This window comes from Myxine glutinosa, chromosome 2 (genome assembly GCF_964187855.1).
Source record: "Myxine glutinosa chromosome 2, kmMyxGlut1.1, whole genome shotgun sequence".
Classification (NCBI taxonomy): domain Eukaryota; kingdom Metazoa; phylum Chordata; class Myxini; order Myxiniformes; family Myxinidae; genus Myxine; species Myxine glutinosa.
In genome coordinates, this window is record NC_136262.1 from 10,777,235 (window position 1) to 10,803,207 (window position 25,973).

General features: G+C 43.1%; 1 protein-coding gene across 1 annotated transcript in view; it reads right to left on the reverse strand.

Moving 5' to 3' along the window:
* Positions 1-1,959: 1,959 nt before the first annotated feature.
* Positions 1,960-25,973, reverse strand: part of MBTPS1 (membrane bound transcription factor peptidase, site 1) — a 197,594-nt gene continuing 173,580 nt past the window's right edge. The window contains exons 22-23 of the mRNA XM_078772991.1: positions 9,608-9,738; positions 1,960-3,841 (exon numbers count right to left, since the gene is read on the reverse strand). Coding sequence (XP_078629117.1) covers positions 3,660-3,841; positions 9,608-9,738 — 313 coding nt within the window. The 3' untranslated portion in view covers positions 1,960-3,659. The remainder of the gene's footprint in view (positions 3,842-9,607; positions 9,739-25,973) is intronic.

Below are 25,973 nucleotides of genomic sequence, written 5' to 3' on the forward strand. Positions count from 1 at the left end.
CCTGATATGGAAATCTTCAAATTTTTAGTCAATCAGATGAAAATTGACAATTTTAGAAATTCCACCCATGTTGACCTTTTCACCTCAAAAATAATTGTTGGTTGAATCGAGTGATGTGATATGCAAATCCTGGTCAAATTTAGTCAATTGGATGAAAATTTAGGATTTTAGAAATTGCACCTAAGTCGTTGTCCTTTGGCCAATGTTGATATGAAACATAATTGGTGGTTGAGTTCAGTGGCCTGATATGCAAATCCTCTTTAAATTTCAAGTCAATCAGATGAAAATTGACAAATTTGGCTTCTGCTGACCTTTTGGTCGATGTTGACCTTTGACCCCAAAAACAATAGACTTCTTGGTTATGACCAATTCCACCGTTTGGTGAAGTTTTGCAAAGATCGTTTGAAAATTATGACCTGTAGGCAATTGACAAACAAACAAACAAGATTTCACGAAGAGCACGATATTTTAAAAATCCAACCCCCCACCCCCTGAAAAAGAGGATGCAGTCAATAGGATGAAAAGTGACGATTTTTCAATGAAAATTGATGATTTTAGAAGTTTGACATCGAGTTGACCTTTGACCTTTTGACCTGAAAAATAGTTGGTTTCCCAACTCAGTGAGGCACTATGCAAATGCTGTTAAATTTTCAAGTCAATTGGATGAAAATTGATTTTGGAAGTTTGACCTTGAGTTGACTTTTGACCTCAAAAATAGTTGGTTTCCTAATTTAGTGACTCAATGTGCAAATGCTGTTCTATTTTCAAGTCAAATCGGATGAAAAACGTCGATTTTAGAAATGCGACCTCCAGATGACCTTTGACCTCAAAATCAATCGGCTTCTCAATTGTGGCGACCTGTACAACTTGGTGAAGTTTCATGACGGTCGGTTTAGAATTGTGACCTGTAGACGAGTGACAGACAGAATACGCAATCGACAAATATACTTGAAAATTCTTCGATTTTGCAAGCAAAAAAGAAGTGTAACTGCACTCCACCTAATGGGCTTAACTAAAAACTGGTTTAAGAAGCAATCTTGAACTGGATCTAGAAAATGCTCATCTCTGATGTTGCCTGTTACTCGACCTAATCTATCCCTGAAAAATTAAAATCCCTCATAATCGATACTCTTACATTATCACAAGCCTTCAATTAACTCTTCAAGAAGGACATCTCCGGGATTGGTGCAGCTCTCACAAAAATACGTTTTACTCGCATTGTCCTGTGTACGTACCATCATTTTCTGGTGGATGTTATGTATCCCACGTGGCCTTTGACAAGAGCGAAGCCATTGTGTACGAGTACCCTGAACAAATTAAAAATTCCTGCCATGGGACTCTTGCGGATCACCTTCTTGAAGTGTCCCTCTCAAAGTACTCTCAAGGGTCAAGCTGAACTATACAACAACAACAGGCATTTTAAGGCCATTTTCCCTGCTAGAGCGGGGGTTAGCCTTGCGGTCCCCATGACAATCTTCTCCATTTTGCCCTATTTTCTGCATCTCCCCTTGTTAACCCCCTTGCCCGCATTTCTTCTTCCACCATCTTTAGCCAAGTCTTTCTCGGTCTTCCCTGTCCTCTACTTCCTTATACATTCATTTCCATCACTCTCTCAACCAGTCACTTTCATCCCTCCTCAACACATGACCAAACCATCTCAACCTGTTTCTCTTCAGTTCAACCTGTTTTAGGGTCTAAACTATAAAGATCGATAAACAGTGTACCGCCATCCCACGTCATGTCATCCTCCATCCCTACCCATGATCATTTATATCCTTATACCTTTCTCCATATACTTGCAGGTTATGTTTCCTTCGCTCTACTATCTTCTCTTCCTGTTTGTTCATTCCCTCGTCGTGTCCTTACTTCCTCATAACCACCTCGCTCTTCCATGAGGCATGATTTTGTATAAACAAAATGAAGTCTTAAAGATATACCCTGTTACAAATGACATTGAAGGATTCTTTGGAATGTTTATAAACAAGTGGTGAACACTTCCCCTTTCATCCACCTTCAAACACCGTAATGCAAATCAACACATTTTTTACAAACAAAATTCAAACAAATGAGAAACAGGAAGCAGCTTACTTATTCTATACCTTTCAGTGTTTATAAAATCTTGTACATCAGTTGAACCGGGAGGGAAGACCCACTCCCTTCTGTGCTCGGTACGAGCCGCAAAGCCATGATCCCAAAATAATCCTCAAAGTATAAATCATATCTCAAAATAACAAAATGAAACACAACAAAGTTAAAAATGGATGTTTCGCAGGCGTCTCGTCCAATTTCACCGACCTGATCTCAATTTGAGAGATGGCTGTGCAAACGACAGGAAGAGCAGGTTACAAACCACCCTTCATCAAATTGGAGGGTTTGTTTTTTTCCGTTTCCTTCAAAATTCTCAGGATGGTTCTCAAAATGGATGCACGGAGGTCAAATGAGGAAGTCTCCAACTCTACGTATAAACACGTGCACGGAACTGTACGTACTGGTTTCTCGTAAAATAAAATGTACAAAAGCTGATGATGGAGCCATGCCCATCCAATAGGGTTAGGGTTAGGGTTCCTTTCCCCATGCAGGGAATGAAAAAGGCCCAAAACGAACGATTGTTGAAGGTGCGATGACCAAACACGCTGGTTCATGTACTGAGCGAGGCAATCCCTAAACGGACGATTCACACGAACCTTAAACCTATCGTTTTATAGGAAACGCCGGACACAAATGTCCTCCCACAACTCCCGGAAAAAGTCAGGACAAAGATGTCGTTGTGCTAGTTCGTCGACGTCACCCGTTGGTGTCACAGCTTCAGACTTCTGATTCGAGTGAAAGAACAAATCCCCAAAACGTGTGTTCAATGACGTAGACAGGTTGGGGCCCAAAATTAATTTATTGTTCAAGGTGTTCACAGAACCAGGAAGTTGTGACGCGTGTTTCATAGGACGATAGGCTTGAAAGTGGCACGACACTGGCATCTTCAGCTGTCCTTGGTCCAGCGGTGCGTACTTGTATCGGATGTATTCCGTCCGTCCGATGGTGCAAAGACCCGAACAGAAGACATCTCTTTGGTAATAAGCAACAGAGATGTATTACTATTCATGTGGTATGATGCAGGTTTGTGGTACTTTTAAAATATATCACAAGATCCATGGTGTGTACAACGATGCATCAGACATCCATAAATAAAGCTACATTGATTTGCTAAAACAAAAACAAAAAAGGTACCAAACGAGGTTGTTTCGTGGGTACAAAAAGAAAAGCACCTCCTTCTGTGCAAACGTCTGCGGCACGTGTCCGTTAACGTCAAGCAGTAGTCTCTGTGGCCGGAGCAACACAGTGAACAAAGTCAGGAAACCGTCACATGTCTCTGGAGCATCCAAAGCTGTGTCCATGACTAGGTGGTTAGCAGCTGGAGGCCTCCTACTCAAAGTCTTCGAGAGGTCTCGGATGGATATTGACGCAGTATTTCTGCTGTGCACCGGATGGGCGTGTTGCGGCGTTAACATGTGAAATTAACCGCTCACATCAGCAGGCCATTTTCTTACGGCCAATCTGCCCATACTGCACATGCTGCACATGCCATCTCCACAAGTTCACCAAATGGATGTGCGATGCAACATTTGTGTGGAGCCGTTTTTGGAGAACACGCGGCTATAGGGCCGTCACACCGTGGGTCGGATTGCGACGGGCGGTCGCTTGGGCCGCGTGGGTTTCCGCCGCTTGGGCCGATTTCGGCTCTTCGTAATTTGCACGACGAAGAAGGCCAGGACCAGCATCGCCCCAAAGAAAGCAAATACGGGGATGGTATGGCCAACATCCTGATTGTATCGTCCTGGCATGATTCCTGTGTGACGGAAACAACAATTAAAACCCATCTTGATCACTCATAAACTCAACTTCAAACAAATTAATAAATAGATTCCTGATTAAGTTAATCAGTTATTTTGAACATGATGCAACCAATAAATTGTGCCAAATACAGGAATACTCTTATATAATAATGAGGAAAGAGAAGATTTAGTCTCAAGTGAAATTTCATCCATGACACAGGTATGTCGTCTGAGCCATACATACATACGGATATGTACATGATACGTGCGCACACGTTAAATGCAACCTCAGCCAACTGGTTTGTGTGAACTCAGAAAAATTTACATCTGAAAAAGTACAAACGTTCCTCATTTGCCTCGAACACTAGTTTGGCCAAACTTTTATTGGAAAAATTTGCCCCACACACTTGCTTATGTGGATGAAAAAGGGCAACTAAAAAAAAAAAAACACCTTTAGAGGCCATTTTTTCCCCGCAAGCGGGGGTTGGCCTTTTTCAGGGACCGTGGTTGTTGTTGTTTTGTTTTTGTTTTTTGGTCCCCTTTTTGAAGCAATGTTTTATGGCCGGATACCCTTCCTGCCGCCAACTCTTTTTGTCGCCTTTTTACGACAAACAGGGAATTACCAGTGAACTGGTACTCAAACTCTCAGAGTTTAATCATGTTGGTGTTGACATTTTACAGTGAACATCTTTTATCATGGTCAATGTTAGAGAATCAGTTAGGGTGGAACAATGTGCAGTGTTACCAATGCCTCACAATAGCACGGGAAATAAAAAGAGGAAAACATGGCAATGAGGGAAGAGTGAGAGAAGGGAATAAGGAGGCAAGAGAGAATCTATGGGAGGGAGGGAGAAGGGATGGGACGAGGGGGGATTTCATTAAAAATGGACCACTTTGGTCAAAAGCATCGCTGAACATCTGTCAACACGATGCCTACGTTAGCAAACTTTTTTTTTTCTTTCCAAATTTACACCAGCTCTACAATCGCAATTCCATGTTTCTCCCCACGTCCCATGAGAATATATTTGGGAAAGAAATGATATATATAAATATCGCTCACTATTTACACCAATTAAATGTTGTCGATATTTTCTCAATGTTGGATCGAATCAAAAACTTCTTCACCATTCACAAAGTTACAATTCTGCAACAGCTAGTTCAATATTTAGGAAAGTTTCAGCGATGATTCAACTCCAACATGCAGGGAAAAAGAACAATACAGTTTCACAAGGAACGTGGATACAGCAGGGTGATATTTGTCTAAGGGAGTTCAGCCCAGGCCAGGAGCTCCGTGACGACAAGAGCTGGGCTCAATGCCAGGGGATGACCAAGCAAATACGCAACGTTTCTGTAACTTTTCTTGACGTTGCTATTTCAACACAAACCCTTGTGACAAACAAACAGCCTTGCAACAAAGCAACAAAGCCTTGTGGAAACATTTAAAATGTTGCAGGGCGTTTGCTGGGTATCACTCCCAACCCAACACGATTGACAAGCGCCGCAGACAGCTGCATTTGAAAGTAGAGACCGGTGTTCCCCAAAAAAATGGCAAGGCATACAATATCGGCAGCAAGTCCAACTTTTTCCACAGTTTCTTTTTTAACTACAAGACAAAACGATTCAATACAAATGGTACAATTTATCAAAGTACTTATTAACTCTACCATACCCGCAAGAAAGCGTCATAAGTAAATAGACAGTCTTGTTTTGGATTAATTAATTACACATTTATGGACTCTGGGATCACAACTCAAAGCAAGTGTCGGATCCTGCACGTTGTTACGTGCTCCTCCCCGACCCCCTGGTCACTGTGTACCTCCGAACCCCGAGAGGAGCCACGGCAGAAAAATGTGTTATTCCGAGTCAAAATCAATATTGAAACCACACCAATGGTTATCAACAAACAAATAATGTATTAAAAATCACACAGGAATAACGATACAACAACGATAGCAATCAACCATGGTGTTGGGCTAGCGGCTAGGGTGTCAGCTTAGGATCCTAGGATCCTGGGTTCGAATCCCGGTCGATCGCTGAATTAACGCCAGGGGGGTTGACTCAGCCTGTCATCCTTCCGAGGTCGGCTAATTGAGGACCAGTTCACTGGTAATTCCCTGTTTGTCGTTAAAGGCGGCAAAAAGGGTTGGCGTCAGGAAGGGCATCCGGCCGTAAAACATTGCTTCAAAAAGGTGACCGAAAAACAACAACAACCACGGTTCCCGAAAAGGCCAACCCCCACTTGCAGGGAAAAATGGCCTCTAAAGGTGGTTTTTTTTTAACGATAGCAATCAACAATACAATCAACACATCTTATGATGGTACCATCAGCTAGGGTAAGCTAACTCACTGTGCTCCAAGTGAGTGAAAAAGAACACTCCCCAATGTCTCTATAACTCAAAGGTGATCCCCTTCAGCGAGTGTCAGAGCGAGATCAAATCGAAACCCGAACCCCGTTCAGATGACGGGCCCGGGCACACTGCCAAAATAGCTCACAGGCGTAGGCGGCCGAAGCAGCATAAAGAGTCACGTGGTCCAAAACCGTGTCAGGCAAACTCACGGAGGAATGGGAAATCCAAAGGCGCCCTCCAGATATGAACGTTCACTGTTCAGTCGGCGAACCGCAAATTAATCTTCAAACTCCGCGTTGCGCACACACATCCCTGACAGACGACAGGATGGTGACAGAACTGACGCGTAGCAAAGACCTTTTGCGATGAACAAAGTGCGAGGGTCAAAATGGCCGACGGCTCGTACTTGAGTCGAAACGACCCGGCGATGATTCGTCAGAATCCCAACGCCAAACCTGACCACGCAGGTTTCTCAATCCCAGCGATAACACCTATCGCAGGAATTCCTTTCAAGGAACTCAAATTTCACTCGCGACTTTCGTTCGACAATGCTTGCTACGGAGCTTGAAGCGACTCGCTTCTTGTCCGAGTTCACTCGCCCCGCCTCCTTTTTCTCTCTCCTCTTCTTCCTCCTCTTCCGGTTCCCGATCCGGTTTCCTGTTTCATTTAACATTAACATTTTTACCTTGTGGCAATAATAATGGCTATCTCCCTCAAACAATAATAATAATACTACATAGAACCAGAAATGTTTCAAGGGGATGAAAACCACAACAACGGAAGTGACGAATCCGTAACAACGTGTACCTCGAGAACAGAAGGTATCCTGTATGTGGACTATAGGAACAGGTGGGATTCTGCATGTGTATCCCGAGAAAAGGTAGTATCCCATATGTGCATCCAGAGAACAGGTATGTGCATCCCACAGGTGGGATCCCGTACGTGTATCACAGAACAGGTGGGATCCCATATGCAGACCCAGTACATAGAGCCCTCACCCGGTCTTACGGCGAAAGACCCTATATCCTTCTGGCTTTAAATTTGTTGATGTCCAGCGTCCCGTGAGTCATGTTGTGGGAATAATTTGCACACCTGATTTGAATCGATTGTGATTTTAACTGACATATCATTTTAACTTTGAACCAAAAACGATTTCATTCATGTTTCACAGACAGGGCATTGCACCATAGAGTGTGTGCCATTCCTCGGATTCATGTTCAAGTGAGGCCACGCCTGCCAGCACTATTTGATGGACGTTCGATCCCATGGTATCTTTCAACAGAGTACACAGGTCATCAAGGGCATCCCAAACAAATTACAAAAATTCCTGCAGTAACCTACATCGCATCGTAAGAGCGTGACCAAGGGTTGGCGTCAGGAAGGGCATCCGGCCATAAAAACATTGCCTCAAACAGGGAACCATGATTGTCATGGGGCCCGCAAGGCTAACCCCCACTCTAGCGGGGGAAAATGGCCTTAAAACGATCATTCATTCATTCATTCAACCTACAGGAAACACTGCATCAACATCAAAGCCAAGCTCCCTTGCAATGATGTAACCAGAAGGCATGTGCTTCATGAGGAAGAATAGGAAGTACAAGAAGAAGAATTAGTAGAAAAAGAAGAATTAGAAGAAAAATAAGAGGAATTACCATGATTTATTTTGAAAGTGCCAAGAAAGTTTAGGGTCAAGTACACAATTGTATGGCTGTTGTAATAAAAAAAAAGAAGATTATTTTGTCATTTTTGAACAACATTCCTGAGGGCAAATCAATGGAGAGAAAATGATGATTATTTATATAAACTTAAAGAACGAGACCGATAGGATGTTTCTTAAACCTACATTCAAACAAAAATGTTTAATGAGAAATCTGCATGGGAAAGTACAAGGAGGTTTTAAAACAGAAGTTTCTCAATAATGAAATCACAACATGAGATCCATCTCCAGCACAGACATGGGAAGTCAACAATAGCATGTTCATCTCAGAGTTCTTTACTTTTGAGGACAAAAGTGAAATTACCTGGAAAACTTCCCTGAAAGAGAAATAAATCTTTACAAAAGAGCGGTGTGGAGTCGGTATTATTTGTTGTTAGATTCCAGAAAGATTATACACAGGAGTAATGTTTCAAGACGTTTATAAGTAGCGCTTTTGCTTTATGAGTTTTATCAATCTGCATCTGCAAAAAATGCTAAACTGCAATGGTGGTGGTGCGTATGCAGCCTGTGGCTGCTGGCTGCATCATTTTCTTGGGGTACGGCTGTGCAGCTGATGCAATGCTCCCCATTACCAGTCAGCTGGTGCTCATCTTGCTGACCTCAGAAGGATAATGGGCTGAGTCAACCCATCTGGTGTTAATTCAACAGCATGACAGGGATTCAAACTCAGGATCCTAAGATCTCAAGGCAGCCACCTTAACCGTCAAGCCAACATCTGGATCAGAACTGCCATAGTGACAGGTAAACAAGCAGGTGGCAGGTAACAAAGCTACTCGTGGCACTATTTAAGGGGAACGGGCCTTCAAATAATTCACGAACGACATATCCAGACTTGGTCTTTTTAATAATTGAATGTGGCAGAAGTTGTTTCTATTTTTATTTATTCTTAGTACAAGTGTCGGAAATGTTTTTTTCTTCAAATTAGATATCTCCCGCCACAAAGCCTTTAAGGCCACTCGAGGTGGGGGCCACACAGGAAAATATAGATATTAGATATTAAAGAGAAAGGAGGAAACTATTGTTTGTGTATTGATCGAATTGATCAATACATAAGTGCATACACCAAACCAAAACAGGTAGAACTAGAGCGGCACTCGGTAGTAGTGCGCATATATACCTCTGCCAGGCTGAACAGTTTACATTTTGTATCCCACTAATGGGCCGGATCTGGATTCGAACCTGAACCGAAATGGAATCAACTTGGTCTTGTCGCCGAACCAACACATGTGCCTAGTTTTGTCATAACTCGTCCACAACTTTGTGAGATATAGTGCTATATATCGTTTTTGGCCCTATTTCTCAATGGTGAAGAACCACTTAAAAATTATAGTATCAGGATCTGGATCTTCACCACAATCTAATAAATTCGTCCTTGTCACACACCCAACCTGTCCACCAAATTTTGTCCGAATCCATCAATAACTTTCTGAGATATCCTGCTCACAGACAGACAGACAGATGGGTGGTGAAAACATAACCTTCGCCCACCTTCACTGGTGGAGGTAATTACCCTTTTCTCCATTTTCCTTACAAAAGCAGAAACGCATGGAAAGCATTGATGTGTAAGAGTCCTTCGATTCATCCAAGTATCGCCTTTTGCAATTTACGGCAGGTTTAGGATTCAAGTAACTGCTCAGATGACCCAAACAGACCCGGCTCCATGAAAATCTATATTATTATATTTGCTGCAAGGGGATATGATAAGGTATACGTACCTCCAGGTACGTCCCAAGCACCACTCTCGCCCGGAAAAAGTGGTCGCACTTGTGGGCGTCGGTTATGCAGGTTTGGGAAGGCCACCGCATCAGGATTCACCGACAACAACTTAGGCTGCTTCCACAGTGGGCTGGATAAGAACAAAAACAAAATAAACAAAAAGACTTAAAATGGGTATTGATACATAATCGTGAAAATATGGAAATAAAAACAAGGATAAAGACAAACGGGAAATTCTCCAGACAGGCCACTGTACGTATTCCCCACAGTTATACTGACTAAGGCATTCTGCGATTGGTTAATGAACACAAGATGGTCATTATTATAGGAGCAACATAGGCACGAGGAAATCATACTTTATGTCTCAAAGGACAAAAGGGCCCAATAAAACAACTGCATACAGATGAATATATGCAGAGGATATCGTTTTACGCCAACAAAGGTTTGAAACTGGGAAAACCCTTGTGTGAATGGCGAAGCAGAAACTGTACAAGCATACACAGGGCCTCCGCTAGGTATGTGGGGGGCCCCCTGCAAGCCTCAAGTGGGGGGGCCCCCTGAAAACCTGACGTGGGGGCCCTTTCTATTGGAGGGCTAATAATATGGTGACAGATCTTCAGGCGAAGAATCGATTCATAGCTCGGTTCCGGAGGGGGTTAAGCGAAGTATTAGAATGACCAGTTCTGTATGTCTCTGCGTGTATCCGTCTTTCCACACCATCATGGGTAATGTATTGTCATATCTCGGCTATGCCTGCACCAAGTGTAACCAAACTTTATAGGATAGTAGTATGGGTCAACCAGAGTGTGATATGTGGCCAACAATGAACCGAGTCAAATGTCAAGGTCATCAAAGGGTGAAAATCACATTTCTAACAATAACTCTGGAATAAATCATCAAATAAATAAGTGGGTTTTTGCATTAAGGCCCATCAAATCTATGAATTGAGGCAAATCAAATCAAATCTGACTTAGGAATTGACTCTCAGGTTCCATTGGGATACGAAAATAAATATTTCTCTTTAAAAAATCACAATGACCAAAAATACAAACATTAAAAAAAACTTTATATCTCAGAAACTGAGCTGAGATGATCTCAGAATGCTTCAAAATTAGTTTGTGGAACCCTCTTAACCCATTGAGTACGGGATTTTTTTTGATAATCCCAGGATCCCCAGCAACCTAAACAAATTTTAAAAAAATTCTCGAACCTCGATAGATTTGATAAAACGGGATTAATTTGGCATTTTGGTACGGGAATGCAACCACGTACTGACGATCTATTTATAGGTATAGTCGATGACGTGTAGTAACGTCATCCGTACACAAAACTTTTTCGCGGGTTGCGGCACTGGACGTCACCCGTACTCAAAGGGTTAAAAACATCAATCAATCGTGAAAATAAAAAGTTGAGGAGAAATTCCGACAGGGAAAATGATGTCGTTTATTCGAATTTCACGATGGAAAGAGCAAATGCAGATCTGATGATTTCTGAATATATCTATACGCACATAGCTCTGTCAATAATGACCCGTTCTGCTGATCACTAACAAACTGATCACAGATAAAAATGATGAATTCCTGCAAATAAAGGTCAAAGGCAACAACTCGAGAACAGAACAAAGTGAATGTCACATCATTCTGAAAAGTGCTCAAAAAGATAATTGTTTTGAAGTATTACGTGGTGGAATTGGTCTATTATGGATATATGCTCGTAAATTCTTCAGATATTCAGAGGGGATGCGGAGAAGAGCATCCAACATGTATGAGTCATGGAGTCAAAATATAATGTCACACACACACACACACACACACACACACACACACACACACACACACACACACACACACACACACACACACTGGATATTTACATACACTCAAGTATTATGTATACTAATCTTTTTATGTGTATTTTTTTTCTCTTTCCAGGTTAGATTAGTTAGCTTAGCAAGACCGTAGTGTTACGTGCTCCTCCCCGACCCCCTGGTCACAGTGTACCTCCGAGCCCCGAGAGGAGCCACGGCAGAAAAATATGTTATTCTGTGTCAAAAATCGATAGGGAAACCACACCAATGGTTATCAACAAACAAATATTGTATTAAAAATCACACAAGAATAACGATACAACAATAATGGCAATCAAAAGTACAATCAACACATCTTATGATGGTACCATCAGCTAGTATAGGATAACTCACTGTGCTCCAAGTGAGTGAAAAAAGAACATTCCCCAATGTCTCTATAGCTCAAAGTTGATCCCCTCCAGTGATCATTAGAGCGATGTCGAATCGAAACCCGAACCCCGTTCAGATGACGGGCCCGGTCACACCGCCAAAACAGCAGAAGGCGTATGCGGCCGAAGCGGCGCAAAGAGTCACGTGGTCCAAAACTGCATAAAGCAAACTCAAGGCGAATGGGAAATCCAAAGGCGCCCTCCAGGTCTGAACTTTCACGGCTCAGTCGGCGAACCGCAAATTAATCTTCCAAAAGCCACGGTGCACACACACACACATCAGATACGTCTGAAAGCGGTGGAAATGGCTGACAAAGCAAATACCTTGCTTCACGCGCGAAGTGCACGAATCAAAATGGCCGACGGCTCGGTCTCGAGTCGCGACGACCCGGCGATGATTCTTCAGAATCCCAACGCCAAACCTGACACCCAGGTTGATCAGTCACAGCGATAACCCCTATCGCAGGAATTCCTATCCAGGAAATTCAAAGTCGACTCGTGACTCTTGTTCGACAACGTTCGATCCAGAACGCAAAGCAACCAGCTCCTTGTCCGACTTTTCGCTCCTTTCTTTTCTCTCACCTCCTCCTCTTCTTCGTCTTCCGGTTCCCGATCCGGTTTCCTGTTTCATTTAACATTAACCCTTTTACAATAATAATGGCTATTTCCATCAAACAATAATAATAATACATAGAACCAGAAATGTTTCAAGTGGATGAAAATCACAACACCGGAAGTGACGAATCCGTAACAGTAGCTAGTCAAGATCAAGATCACAAGTCAAGATGTCAGACAAGCAAGAAATAGTTTAATGTAATTGTCAAAATAAAGTTGTTGAAATGGAAAGAAAACGCAAACGGGAACATTGTGTCATTCATATGTCTGGAATAAAGCATGGACGGTTCACATATTTTTCAGACTTGACGAATCCAAATGATAGATTGGCACTTCTCAAAAATATACGGGATCGTCGCTTAGCTTAGCTGAACCACCAGGTTCTTCATATCGAATGACAGATATCTGTCAGGGCATTCCTGATGAGATCCAGAACGAGGGCTATCACCGAGGATGTTACCAAAGATTTACCCTGAACCTACATAGGTTAACAGTTAGTAAACCATCTAATGATCCTGAAGCTCCTGGACCATCTACCAGCCAAGAAGGAAGGGTAAAGCGCAAGAAAGCATCAGAAAAGATCATTTTTTAACCTGATTGTATTTTCTGCAATACTGAAGGCCGAATCCATGTGAAAAAGGCAGGCATCGACACAAAGGAAGGCACCTCTTCATTTGAACGTGATGGATGGCAGAAAATGCTGCAAATAGCAGAAGAGAACAATCATGAGTGGCTCTTAAGGCGAATCCGAGGATTTGATACCACCCAAAATGCAGAAAGCAGTATACAGCCAATCCTGCACATTGGAGGAGTGGCAAACCGGAGGCTGTTGCTCAACAAGCAGCATTGGAAGCTGCACATGAAGCATGCTTCAATCATGTGGCAAAGTACGTAGACGAGACAATAATCATTGGACGTAAAGTAGTGCAGCTAAATTCGTTGCGTCTCCTCTACATTGCAAAGCTGGATGAGACGCAATTCCCCAATCCGAACTATCATGCTGACAGACTTAAACGCAAACTATAAACTCATCCTGTTCTGGGCCCTAAGCTAGCCTTCACCAAAGTAGAACCAGATGACAACACCTGGCCATTTTACCTGGTCTACAGCACCGACATCACACTTGGTGAAGCAATCAGTGAAACATATCAGTTGGCATCCAAGGATTCCATTAAAGATGTGGCTTTACTGCTTCATGGTCTCATACTCCGTGCTTTCAATCAGACAAAGGAACTGCCATGGCCTCCTCCACCTAGTGCTCTTGAAGTGAAGGACGACGTAATGCCACCAAACTTGAAAAGATTCCTCAATCTAGTCATATCAGGTCAACCTACAAGCTCTTCAGATTGGGCTGAACGGCTAGTGTTCTCCATTGGACAAGACCTTTGTCGGGATGTATCCAATGGAGAATGGAAGTTACCGAAGCACATTTTGCTCTGTATGACGTTACGTCATCTCTACCATAGTAGGCAGTTGATCACCATCCTCAACAGATTAGGCCACTGTGAGAGTTACCTGTTTTCTCTGGAGTTGGAGACTGCGGTTGCTGTAGCCCTTGGAGACTTCATCGATACTGACACCACAAATTGTGAAGACACCAGATAACGATGTCTTCCATTCTGAATGGGATAACTTCAACCAGCTACTCACTGGTGGTTTACATGGCAGGCCTGCTTTCAATACGCCAGCTGGTATCATGCTCCAATAATCCAAGTCGTCTGCAGAGTCACAAGGACACGCTGATCTCCCAACAATCTCAAGAAGTAAAGAGCGCACTGCACTCTTAAGTTGGATACACCTGCTCCATTGCCGCCTCTTCATATTTCAAAGAGAAAAGGTCCCAATATGGAGATGCAGAATGCCCAGCAACCAGAGGGAAATGATGCTGCATTTCAGAGAAGTTTGAAAGTGTACTTCATCTGGGTCTTGTGTCGTAGGGCCAGCAGTACTGGCAATTGTATGAATCATCACAAGTGTTCCTTGTATAAAGAAAGTTTGCTTGCATAGTTTGATAAGCGGTGGACAATCGCTATATAAAATGTCCATTTTAGTAGCATTTTTGCTGTTACCAGATATTCCCAGCTGGAATTCCATGCTGAAGTACTGGCAATTGTATGAATCATCACAAGTGTTCCTTGTATAATGAAAGTTTGCTTGCATAGTTTGATAAGCGGTGGACAATCGCTATATAAAATGTCCATTTTAGTAGTATTTCTGCTGTTACCAGATATTCCCAGCTGGAATTCCATGCTGAAGTACTGGCAATTGTATGAATCATCACAAGTGTTCCTTGTATAATGAAAGTTTGCTTGCATAGTTTGATAAGCGGTGGACAATCACTATATAAAATGTCCATTTTAGTAGCATTTCTGCTGTTACCAGATATTCCCAGCTGGAATTCCATGCCGAAGTACTGGCAATTGTATGAATAAGCACAAGTGTTTCCTGAAATTATGAAAGTTTGCTCGTACATTACTCCATAAAATTAAACACAACCAACAATGTAGCAAGCATGAGTATAACACAGTTGAAAAGCTATTTGTCTTTACTCATTGAAGTCCAGCTCTGTGTGTATAGTTTGATAAGCGGTGGACAGTCGCTACATAAAATGTCCATTTTAGTACCATTCTTCTTTCATCAGATATTCCGAGGTGGAATTCTACGTCAAAGTACGAACAATTGTATGAATCAGCACAAGTATTTCCTGAAACTATGAATATGAAAGTTTGCTAGCATAGTTTGATAAGCGGTGGACAGTCGGTATATAAAATGTCCATTTTAGTACCATTATTCTTTCATCAGATATTCCAAGGTGGAATACTATGACTTAGTACTCAACTTAAAAAATAGCAACAGAATTAGAATAACCAGATATTAGTTACGAATGATAAGAAACATTTTATTTGAATGATTAATTTACAATTTTGTCACAGGTTTTGGCTGTTATATATAATTTTCTATGATTTTGCATATTTTGGTGGCCACTTTGGACGCCATCTTGGATTTAAAAAAATGGCAACAAAATCCAATCATCGGAAATTAGTTACTCATGACCAGGAACCAAATCCCAATGACTATTTCTAAAATTTGTCACATTTTTGAGATGTTATATACTATATTCTATGATTTTACCCATTTTGGCGGCCATATTGGACGACATCTTGAATATCACCAGTGCTGTGAATTTTTTTTTGTTAACATCTCAAATGCGTAATAGGACCATAAAATGAAGCTAAAAACGTTGGTTTGGCAGAGTCCTGGGGGTTGGGGGGGGGGGGGTGCACGGATACCCTCCGTAGATACTAGACTATTGTGAGCTTCACCTTTGAAAACGAGCGTTCTGCAGATGCAACAGTTATCGGCATCGTCAGTTACAGCATGTCGTGCTGTTGCATGAAGCCAAAAAATGATATTGATACTACTGAGCACTGAGCATCATCTGAAACCACAAAGTTGAGACTATCAGCACTGCAGGGGACATAAAATGTCCGAGGGCTCATCTTCAGAATCCGAGCCTGAACTCCAGAACGTTTCCCTTTCATGTTGCTGTCGTTGTCGTATCCTTGGCCTCCACAGTCGGACAAAGGCAGACCAAAGCCGTCCAATATTTCCAATAACTTCTCCGTTAGTTTCATACCGGTCGTGTCTTTCACAACAAAGATTGAGAGGAAATGTTCGCATATTTCAGAAGCCTCTCCATCTTGCACACGAACGAAGTGGATGATGATGGAAAATTGCTCTTGGTGGCCGATATCTAGGGTCCAATCAAGCAACACCAGGTAGGACTTGTAAGTTGAAACACATGCTTCACTTCTGAAGTGAAGTGAATGTAATATTTCACTTCTGCTATATTTCTATATTTCACTTCTGCTATATTTCTATATTTCACTCTGCTATATTTCTTTTCTATATTTCAAGTGAATGCCATATTTCACTTCTGATTTTGTTGGTTAATTAATCCAAGGAACTCGTTCTGAATATCGGCACTCAGATAGTTGTCTCGTATTTCCCCAGTTGATGATCTTCGGATATGCTCTTGCATGACCGGGTCAAATTGAGCCATCAACTCCAACTGCCCAAGCAAATTCCCATTGTTAGGCTCGTAGAGGCCTTTCGATGACCCAAGGAATGCCAGATTTCTCTCAGCTAAAAAATGAACAATTGCAATCAAACGCTCAAGGACGTTTCTCCAATGTTTTTTCTCCAGGTCGATCAAACTCTGGAGCTTATCATCGAGAGTCTTTCCAGCTTTTAACCTTGCATCCAATTCCTTCTACGTCTGCATGCAAGCTGTGTGGTGTGGTGAGGTTTCATGTCGGGACAATGTTTTTGACAAATCTTTCCAGGCTGAAAGACAATCACAGGAGAGATGCATGGTGACATTTTCAAAAAGCTTACAACAGAAGCGGTGCACAGTTCAACACCTTGATTGGAGTCCACCTGTGGTAAATTCAATTGATTGGACATGATTTGGAAAGGCACACACCTGTCTTTATAAGGTCTCACAGCTGACAATGTATATCTGGCCACTCTAACACAAAGCCCAGATTGGTGGAGTGTTGCAGTGATGGTTGTCCTTCTGGAAGTTTCTCCCATCTCCCCACAGGATCTCTGGAGCTCAACAAGAGTAACCATCGGGTTCTTGGTCACCTCTCTTACCAAGGCCCTTCTCCCCCGATTGGTCAGTTTGGCCAGGCGGCCAGCTCCAGGAAGAGTCCTGGTTGTTCCAAACTTCTTCCATTTAAGAATTATGGAGGCCACTGTGCTCTTGGGAACCTTCAATGCAGCAGAAAATTTTTTGTAGGCTTCCCCAATTCTGTGCCTCGACACAATCCTGTCTCTGAGCTCTGCAGGCAATTCCTTCGACCTCATGGCTTGGTTTTTGCTCTGATATGCATTGTCAGCTGTGAGACCTGATATAGACAGGTGTGTGCGCTTCCAAATCATGTCCAATCAATTGAATTTACCACAGGTGGACTCCAATCAAGGTGTAGAAACATCTCAAAGATGATCAAGAGAAATGGGAGGCACCTGAGCTAAATTTCAAGTGTCTTAGCAAAGGGTATGATCAGGAGAAGTGGTGGAAGTATTGGTCAGATGAAGAGTGAACATATGTTGCGTGCAGGAGACGAGATGGAAGGGAAGTGGTGTGAGAATGGTGAAGGGTAGGCAGGGACAGAAATACAAGTTTGTGTGGCAAGGGTGCCCAGAAGGCGTGAATGGTGTTGGTGTGCTGTTTTCTGAGGAGTTTGTAGACAGTGTGGTGAGTGTGACGAGAGTGAGTGAAAGGTTGATGATGGTGAAAATGATGATTGGAAAGCTCTTGGTGAACGTCATCTCGGGATATGCTCCGCAGGTTGGTGGGAGCGATGAAGAGAAGGCCAAGTTCTGGTGTGCAATAGAGAAGCTGATAGAAAACGTGAAAGATAAGGAAGTTGTTGTGGTAGGAGGAGACCTAAATGGACATGTGGGAGGGAGTATGGACGGTTTTGAGGGAGTTCATGGGGGTTATGGATATGGTGTGAGAAATGGAGAAGATGAAAGGATTTTGGAGTTTGCTGATGGAGCTGATTTGTTGATTTGTAATACTCAGTTCCAGAAAGAGGATAATAAGCTTGTTACAAACACGTCAGGTGGGTCGACGACAACCGTTGACTACCTGCTGGTGCGTAGGCGATGTAGGGGGCACCTCCGGGAGACAAAAGTGATCCTGGGGGAGGAGGCTGTTTCACAGCACCACTTGGTTGTCTGCAACATAAGGGTGAAAGGTGCGAGGATAGCTCGGCGGGTGAAGTACCAACCGAGAATGAAGGTGTGGAGGTTGAAAGAGGCGACAGTGAGGGAGGCATTAAAAGAGAGGCTGAGTATGGTAGAGGATGATGTGGTTGAGCTTGAAAGTGGTTGGATGTCAATGAAAGATAGTCTGTTGGGAGCCGTTGGTGAGGTATGTGGATGGACAAAAGGACCACCGAGGCACTCGGAAACATGGTGGTGGGATGATGAAGTTGGAAAGAGGATTGACGAGAAGAGGAAGAAGTTCAAGGAGTGGCAGAAGGTGAAGGGTATAGGGGCAGAAAAGGCAGAGCATGAAAGTTATAAGGCAGCCAAGAAGGCTGCAAAGAAAGAGGCAGCAAAGGCACAGGAGGCATGTAGGAAAATGTTCGGAGAACGCTTGGATTTGGAAGAGGGTCAGAGAGCGGTATTCAGGATTGCAAAGCAGATAGCGAAAGAGAGGTGTGATGTGTTGGGGGTGAGTTGCTTGAAGGATGAAGTGGGACAAATCGTTGTGGACCCAGATGGAATTAAAGGAAGATGGAAGAGATATATGGAAATACTGTTGAATGCAGAGAATGAATGGGATGGCAACATAGAGAGTAACCCAGTTTTAGGACCGGCAGAGAAGATAATTGAGAAGGAAGTTGAGGAGGCGATAAAAGCAATGAAGAGTAGAAAAGCGGGAGGGCCGACGAGAGTTGTGGGAGATATGTTGAAGGCAGCAGGAAGTTGGGGTGTGAAGAGAATGACAGAGATCTGTAATCTGGTGGTGAAAGAAGGCCGCATTCCAGTGGATTGGGAACTGAGTACCCTCGTCCCTCTATACAAGGGGAAAGGTGACCCTCTGGAGGGTGGCTCGTACCGAGCGATAGAGTTATTGGAGCATGGAATGAAGGTATTGGAAAGGGTGTTGGAGAGGAGGATAAGGAAGAAAGTGAAGATTGACGAAATGCAGTTTGGATTTATGATTTATTGGAGCTAGAAGACTAGCTGAAAGCACCCGGCGTTGCAGGGTTCTTTTTGAATGAAATTACTACTATAATTCAGCTTTTACTCGCGGCCGGAGAAGATTGACGACTATAATTCAGCTCAGCTTTTAATTGCGAAATGGGCCCAGCCTGGCCGAGGCCGCCTCAACCGGCCTCGATACCGAGCCTATAACCTTCCCGAAGCCCGTCCCGACAATTTTGGTTATTTTTGAATGAATTTACTACTATAATTCAGCTTTTACATGTGGCCGTAGAAGATTGACTACTATAATTCAGCTCAGCTTTTAATTGCGAAATGGGCCAAGCCTGGCCGAGGCGGCCTCGCCACCTAGCCTATAACCTTCCCGGGGCCTGTCCCGACATTTTTGGTTTCAGAGGTTTCCTCCTATCTTTCACTGTTCAGGAGATTAGCGCGTGCAGACAAACAACCAAACTAACAAACAAAAACTTTCTTATCTTATATATATATATATATTTTGGATACTGAATCGAGGCTCGTGAAAGAACTAACATTTATTTCACAAACAAATCAACCAGACAAACAAAATATATAAAAAGAGGGAGCAGAAGACAAGATGGGGAGAGAAGGGGAAGCACACAAACACATCATTTGAGAGCAGGGAGATGTGTGGGAGGGAGAGGGCTTGGGGGGAGGAGGCGTGGGAAGGGGGGGGGGGGGGTGGGAGAAGTATAAAACACAAGGACACCAAGGACTTCCAGGACAGAAGTTGGTATTTCCAAAAAGTGGATTTGGGGTGAAATTAGCGGGGGTAGAAAAGATCAAGGTTTTGGATGGGGGAAGATAAGAGATGGTGGTGAACAGCTGTTTTAAAGACCTGGAGGGTGGAGTGGGATTGAAGAGAGTGAGGGAGTTTGTTCCAGAGGCGGAAGAAAAGAGGAATGAAGGAGTGAAGGTGAGCAGAGAGTCTTGATTTTGGGAGTTTAACCATAAGAGGGTTGCAGGCAGATCTTGTGCGTCCTGGAGGAATATTTGTGGGACAGAGCCCAGAGAGAGCTGGGGGGGGGGGGGGGGTGGCAACGCCAGAGAGGAGTCGGTAGAAGACGGAAAGACCACCAACCTGCCTGCGGTGAGTGAGTGAAAGGCCCTTGGAGTTAACTTCATCGCGGGAGATTCCAATGATTCTGAATGCTTTGGTTTCAACAGCGTGAAGACGAGCTAGGTGTGAGGCAGGAGTACCAGCCCAGAGGGGAGAGCAGTATTCCATTGAGCTGCGGATGAAAGCCTTGTATGTGGTGAGGAGCTCAGGTGTGCCAAGGAAGGACTTTGAACGACGGAGGATTTCCAGTCGGCGACTAGCTTTGGAGGCCAGATTTGAAATGTGGTTTTCCCAGGAAAGATCATGGCAGATAGTGAGACCCAAAAGCTTGAGTGACAGAACTTCTTGGAGAGGATTATTCAGAAAGTGGATGGGAGGGTTGTCCAGTCGGTCTTTTCGGAGAGACATCGTAAGAGTGTGAGATTTGTCAGGATTGAAAGACATGTTCCACTTGTTTGCCCAGTCTGTGATTTTGTCCAGGTCTGCAGAGAATGAGGAGGCTGAAGACTGCCGATCTGAGGGATGAGGAATGGAGCGACAGAGAGTAGTCATCAGCAAAGAGATAGAGAGGATTTTCAAGGGAGTCAGAGAGATCATTGATGAAGACCAGAAAAAGCACAGGGCCCAGAACACTGCCTTGGGGAACTCCAGCCTGAACAGGAAGAGGAGATGAGAGAAACCCATTCAAGGCCACACGTTGACTACGACTCGAGAGGAAGTCCGCCAGCCATGCGTGGAGATTTCCATGGATACCAAAGGAGGAGAGTTTGGTGAGCAGAGCGGGGTGCCAGACCGTATCGAAGGCACGTGATATGTCAAGGGAGACAGCTCTAATTTCCTGTTTGGCATCGAGGACCTCCATCCATTGTTGAGAAAGCAGAAGCAGCATGTCCAGAGTAGAGTGACCAGGTCTGAAACCAAATTGATGATCAGAGATCAAGCCATTGGAGAAGAGGAAAGATTTTATATCTGAAGCAATGATGGATTCCATGACTTTGCTGATAATTGGGAGAAGGCTGATTGGTCTGTAGTTGCTAGGATCTGTTTTTGCACCTTTTTTGTGCAAAGCGGTGATGTTGGCTGATTTCCAAACAGATGGCAGATGACCTTGAGCAAAAGAGAGGGTGAAGAGAACAGAGAGAGGGAGTGAAAGAGCGGAAGAACAGGATTTTAGGACCCGTGGGCTGATGCCGTCAGGTCCAGTTGCAGAATCAGAGTCGAGGGTTGACAGAAACTTTTCCACCTTGTCAGGAGTCCAGGAGCAGCTGGGTACAACTGGGTACGGTGGGTACAGTTAGGGATGGGTTTGGGACACAAGATTTAGAGGCAAACACAGAGTTGAGGCATTCAGCTTTGTCACGTGCGGAGTCAGCCGTGTAGCCGTTTGAGGTGAGGGAGGGGATGGAGGGGGAACAAACACCAGAAACAGATTTGACCAGACGCCACCAGGATTTGCAAGAGGGAGACAGATAAGAGAGTTCGGTCCTGAGAACGGAGAGATATTGTTTCCTGGCTCTCCTGAGGGTGGACACACACTTGTTTCGGGCTTTGTGAAAGGAAATGAGATTTCCTTCCGTTGGATTTGCTTTCCAGGAGACGAAAGCAAGTTGTTTCTGGGCAACAGCCTCACCACAAAATTCCGTGTACCATGGACGGGAGGAAGGGTATGACAACTGAAGACGAGATGGGATAAATCTGTGAAATTGTGTTTTTGTCGAAACTGTAACTATCTTTCGGTGTGTGTACCGATAGTGTGTCTTCAGTAAGATGCTCGGTGTTAATTTTGGGTGAAAGGTGAAAATTTTGGGTGAAATTTGGAAAATTTTGGGTGAGACTGGGACAAAAACAGAGAATGAAAGTAATTGCAGCGCAATCGACGAAACGCTGAGAGAAAAACAAAGCCTCAAGGTCGGACACGGTAGCCTACTAGGCCTCAGAATACGCGACACGAAATTAACCGACGATTTTGTATACATGTATGGAAAATTAACACCGAGAATCTTACTAAAGACACACTATAGGTACACACACCGAAAGATAGATACAGTTTCGACAAAAACACAATTGTGAAAAATTACTTAACTTCGAAAGCGTGAGCGCATGGGCAGCTTCGAAAAGACGTGACGTCCAATTTTCATATATATATATATATATATATATATATATATATATATATATATATATATATATATATATATATATATTATATATATATATATATATATATATATATATATATATATATATATATATATATATATATATATATATATATATATATATACAGTGGAACCTTGACTTACGAGTTTAATTCGTTCTGTGACCGAGCTCGTAACTCAAATTGCTCATTTCTCAAATCAAATTTCCCCATTAAAATGCATTGAAATGCTATTAATCCGTTCCAGCCCGCCAAAAACCACACCAATTTTTTTAAAAATATACAGTATATATAAAAATATCTCGCGCTTTATATTTCACCTGTATGCAGCATACAAGTTGGCAGGATGGCCTGGACTGGAGGTACGCACACTTGACTCTAAAGTCTAAACTGTCCAGCCTGGGTTTGAATCCCGACCCAGCTATAACCTGTCATGGGTGAATCACAGGCAGGGTGATTCATCAATGTGTGTACCGCTAAACTGGGCGCCCCGTTTGCGTCCCATTAGTTGTTGGATGTTAAGGATCTCACCGTGTTTTCCACAAAGAGAAGGCGAGCTATCGCCGGCACTCTGAACAAGTTGTGGCCTGGCATGCTCTTCTCCTCTGCCGATATATACGTCCTCCTCGGCACCTCGCTCATGTTTTTCGACGATTGCGTGTTTTATATCCAAGCACAAGTTTTATATAAAACACGACGATTGCGTGTTTTATATCCACAAGTTGTGGCCTGGCATGCTCTTCTCCTCTGCCGTTATATACGTCCTCCTCGACACCTCGCTCATGTTTTTCGACGATTGCGTGTTTTATATCCAAGCACATCATCCTCTTCTTCTTCTCAGTACCGTGTTTTCCACAAAGAGAAGGCGAGCTATCGCCGGCACTCTGAACAAGTTGTGGCCTGGCATGCTCTTCTCCTCTGCCGTTATATACGTCCTCCTCGGCACCTCGCTCATGTTTTTCGACGATTGCGTGTTTTATATCCAAGCACATCATCCTCTTCTTCTTCTCAGTACCGTGTTTTCCACAAAGAGAAGGCGAGCTATCGCCGGCACTCTGAACAAGTTGACGGCAGAGATACTGTACTTGCACGGCAAGATAACCACGTGACCAGAACCCACCTGGTGGCGTAAACTCAAAATAACCAACATGCGAAAACAAAAATGCAGCGCTATACGGCAGAGATACTGTACTTGCACGGCAAGATAACCACGTGACCGGGTGGCGAAAGCTCGTAACTCAGATCTCGGCTCGCATCTCAAAGCAATAAACCGCCCGAGCGACGGCTCGTATCTCGAAAAGCTCGTAAGTTGGGGCACTCGTAAGTCAAGGTTCCACTGTATATATATATATATATATATATATATATATATATATATATATATATATATATATATATATATATATATATATATATATATATATATATATATATATATATATATATATATATATATATATATATAAATATATATATATATATATATATATATATAATGTTATATATATATAGTATATATATATATATATATACTATATATATATATGATAGTATATATATATATATATATATATACATATATATATATATATATATATATATATATATATATACTATATATATATATATATATATATATATACATACAGTCACGTGAAAAAGTAAGTACACCCCATGTAAAGTTTTGACTTTTTCAACATATTTCAAAATACAGCTATTTGATCTATCTTCATTTGAACAGTATTGATAGATAAAGGTGATATAATATAACAAATATCATGAAACATTTACATTTTGTAGTCCATTGTATAATTTAAATAAACATTTGAAAATTCTGACTCTTGAAAATCCTCTCTATCTCTTTGCTGATGACTCCACTCTCTGCCGCTCCATTCCTCATCCCTCAGATCGGCAGTCTGCAGCCTCCTCACTCTCTGCAGACCTGGACAAAATCACAGACTGGGCAAACAAGTGGAACATGTCTTTCAATCTTGACAAATCTCACACTGTTACGATGGCTCTCCGAAAAGACCGACTGGACAACCCTCCCATCTACTTTCTGAATAATCCTCTCCAAGAAGTTCTGTCACTCAAGCTTTTGGGTCTCACTATCTGCCATGATCTTTCCTGGGAAAACCACATTTCCAAGCTGGCCTCCAAAGCCAGTCGCCGACTGGGCATCCTCCGTCGTGCGAAGTCCTTCCTTGGCACACCTGAGCTCCTCACCACAAACAAGGCTTTCATCCGCAGCTCAATGGAATACTGCTCTCCCCTCTGGGCTGGTGCTCCTGCCTCACACCTAGCTCGTCTTCACGCTGTTGAAACCAAAGCGTTCAGAATCATTGGAATCTCCCGCGATGACGCTATCTCCGATGGCCTTTCAATTACTCACCACAGGCAGGTTGGTGGTCTTTCCGTCTTCTACAGACTCCTCTCCGGCCTTGCTCCCCCAGCTCTCTCTGGGCTCTGTCCCCCAAATATTCCTGCAGGTCGCACAAGATCTGCCTGCAACCCTCTTATGGTTAAACTGCCAAAATCAAGACTCTCTGCTAACCTTCACTCCTTCATTCCTCTTTTCTCCCGCCTCTGGAACAAACTCCCTCACTCTCTTCAATCCCACTCCTCCCTCCAGGTCTTTAAAACGGCTGTTCACCACCATCTCTTATCTTCCCCAATCCAAAACCTTGATCTTTTCTACCCCCGCTAATTTCACCCCAAATCCACTTTTTTGAGGTGACTTTTGTCTTCTTTCCTGGAAGTCCTTGGTGTCCTTGCGTTTTATACCTATCCTGCTTCCCCCCAGGCCCTCTGCCTCCCACACATCTCCCGATGTCCCTGCCCTCAAATGTTGCGTTTGTGTGCTTCCTCCCCTTCTCTCCCCATCTTGTCGACCGCTCCCATTTTTATATACTTTGTTTACTTGTTTGTTTGATTTGTTTGTTTGATAAATGTTAGCTCTTTCATGAGCCTCGACTCTGTATATAAAGAAAGGAAAAAAAGAAAGAAGAAAAAAAAAAAAACAAATGCAAATTTCGCATGTGGAAAAAGTAAGTACACCCTTGGCTCTAATAGGTGGTATTGCCCCCTTTGGCAGAAACAACCTCAAGTAGGCGTTTCTTGTAACAGTCTACCAGTCTCTGACATCGACTGGGAGAAATTTCTGCCCACTCCTCCATGCAGAATTCTTTCAGCTGTGCGATGTTTGAGGGGTTTCTTGCATGCACAGCTCATTTCAAATCCCCCCACAACATCTCGATGGGATTTAGATCCGGGCTTTGACTTGGCCATTCCAGAACCCACCATTTCTTTCTTTTCAGCCATTCCTTGGTGGATTTACTGGTATGTTTAGGGTCATTGTCATGTTGCAAGGTCCACCTTCGGTTGAGCTTCAACTTTCCGACAGATGGCCTCACATTATCCTCAAGCACCCTCTGGTACAATGAAGAATTCATAGTGGATTCTATGATGGTGAGCTGCCCAGGCCCTGATGCAGCAAAGCTGCCCCAAACCATATTTCCACCACCTTGCTTTGCAG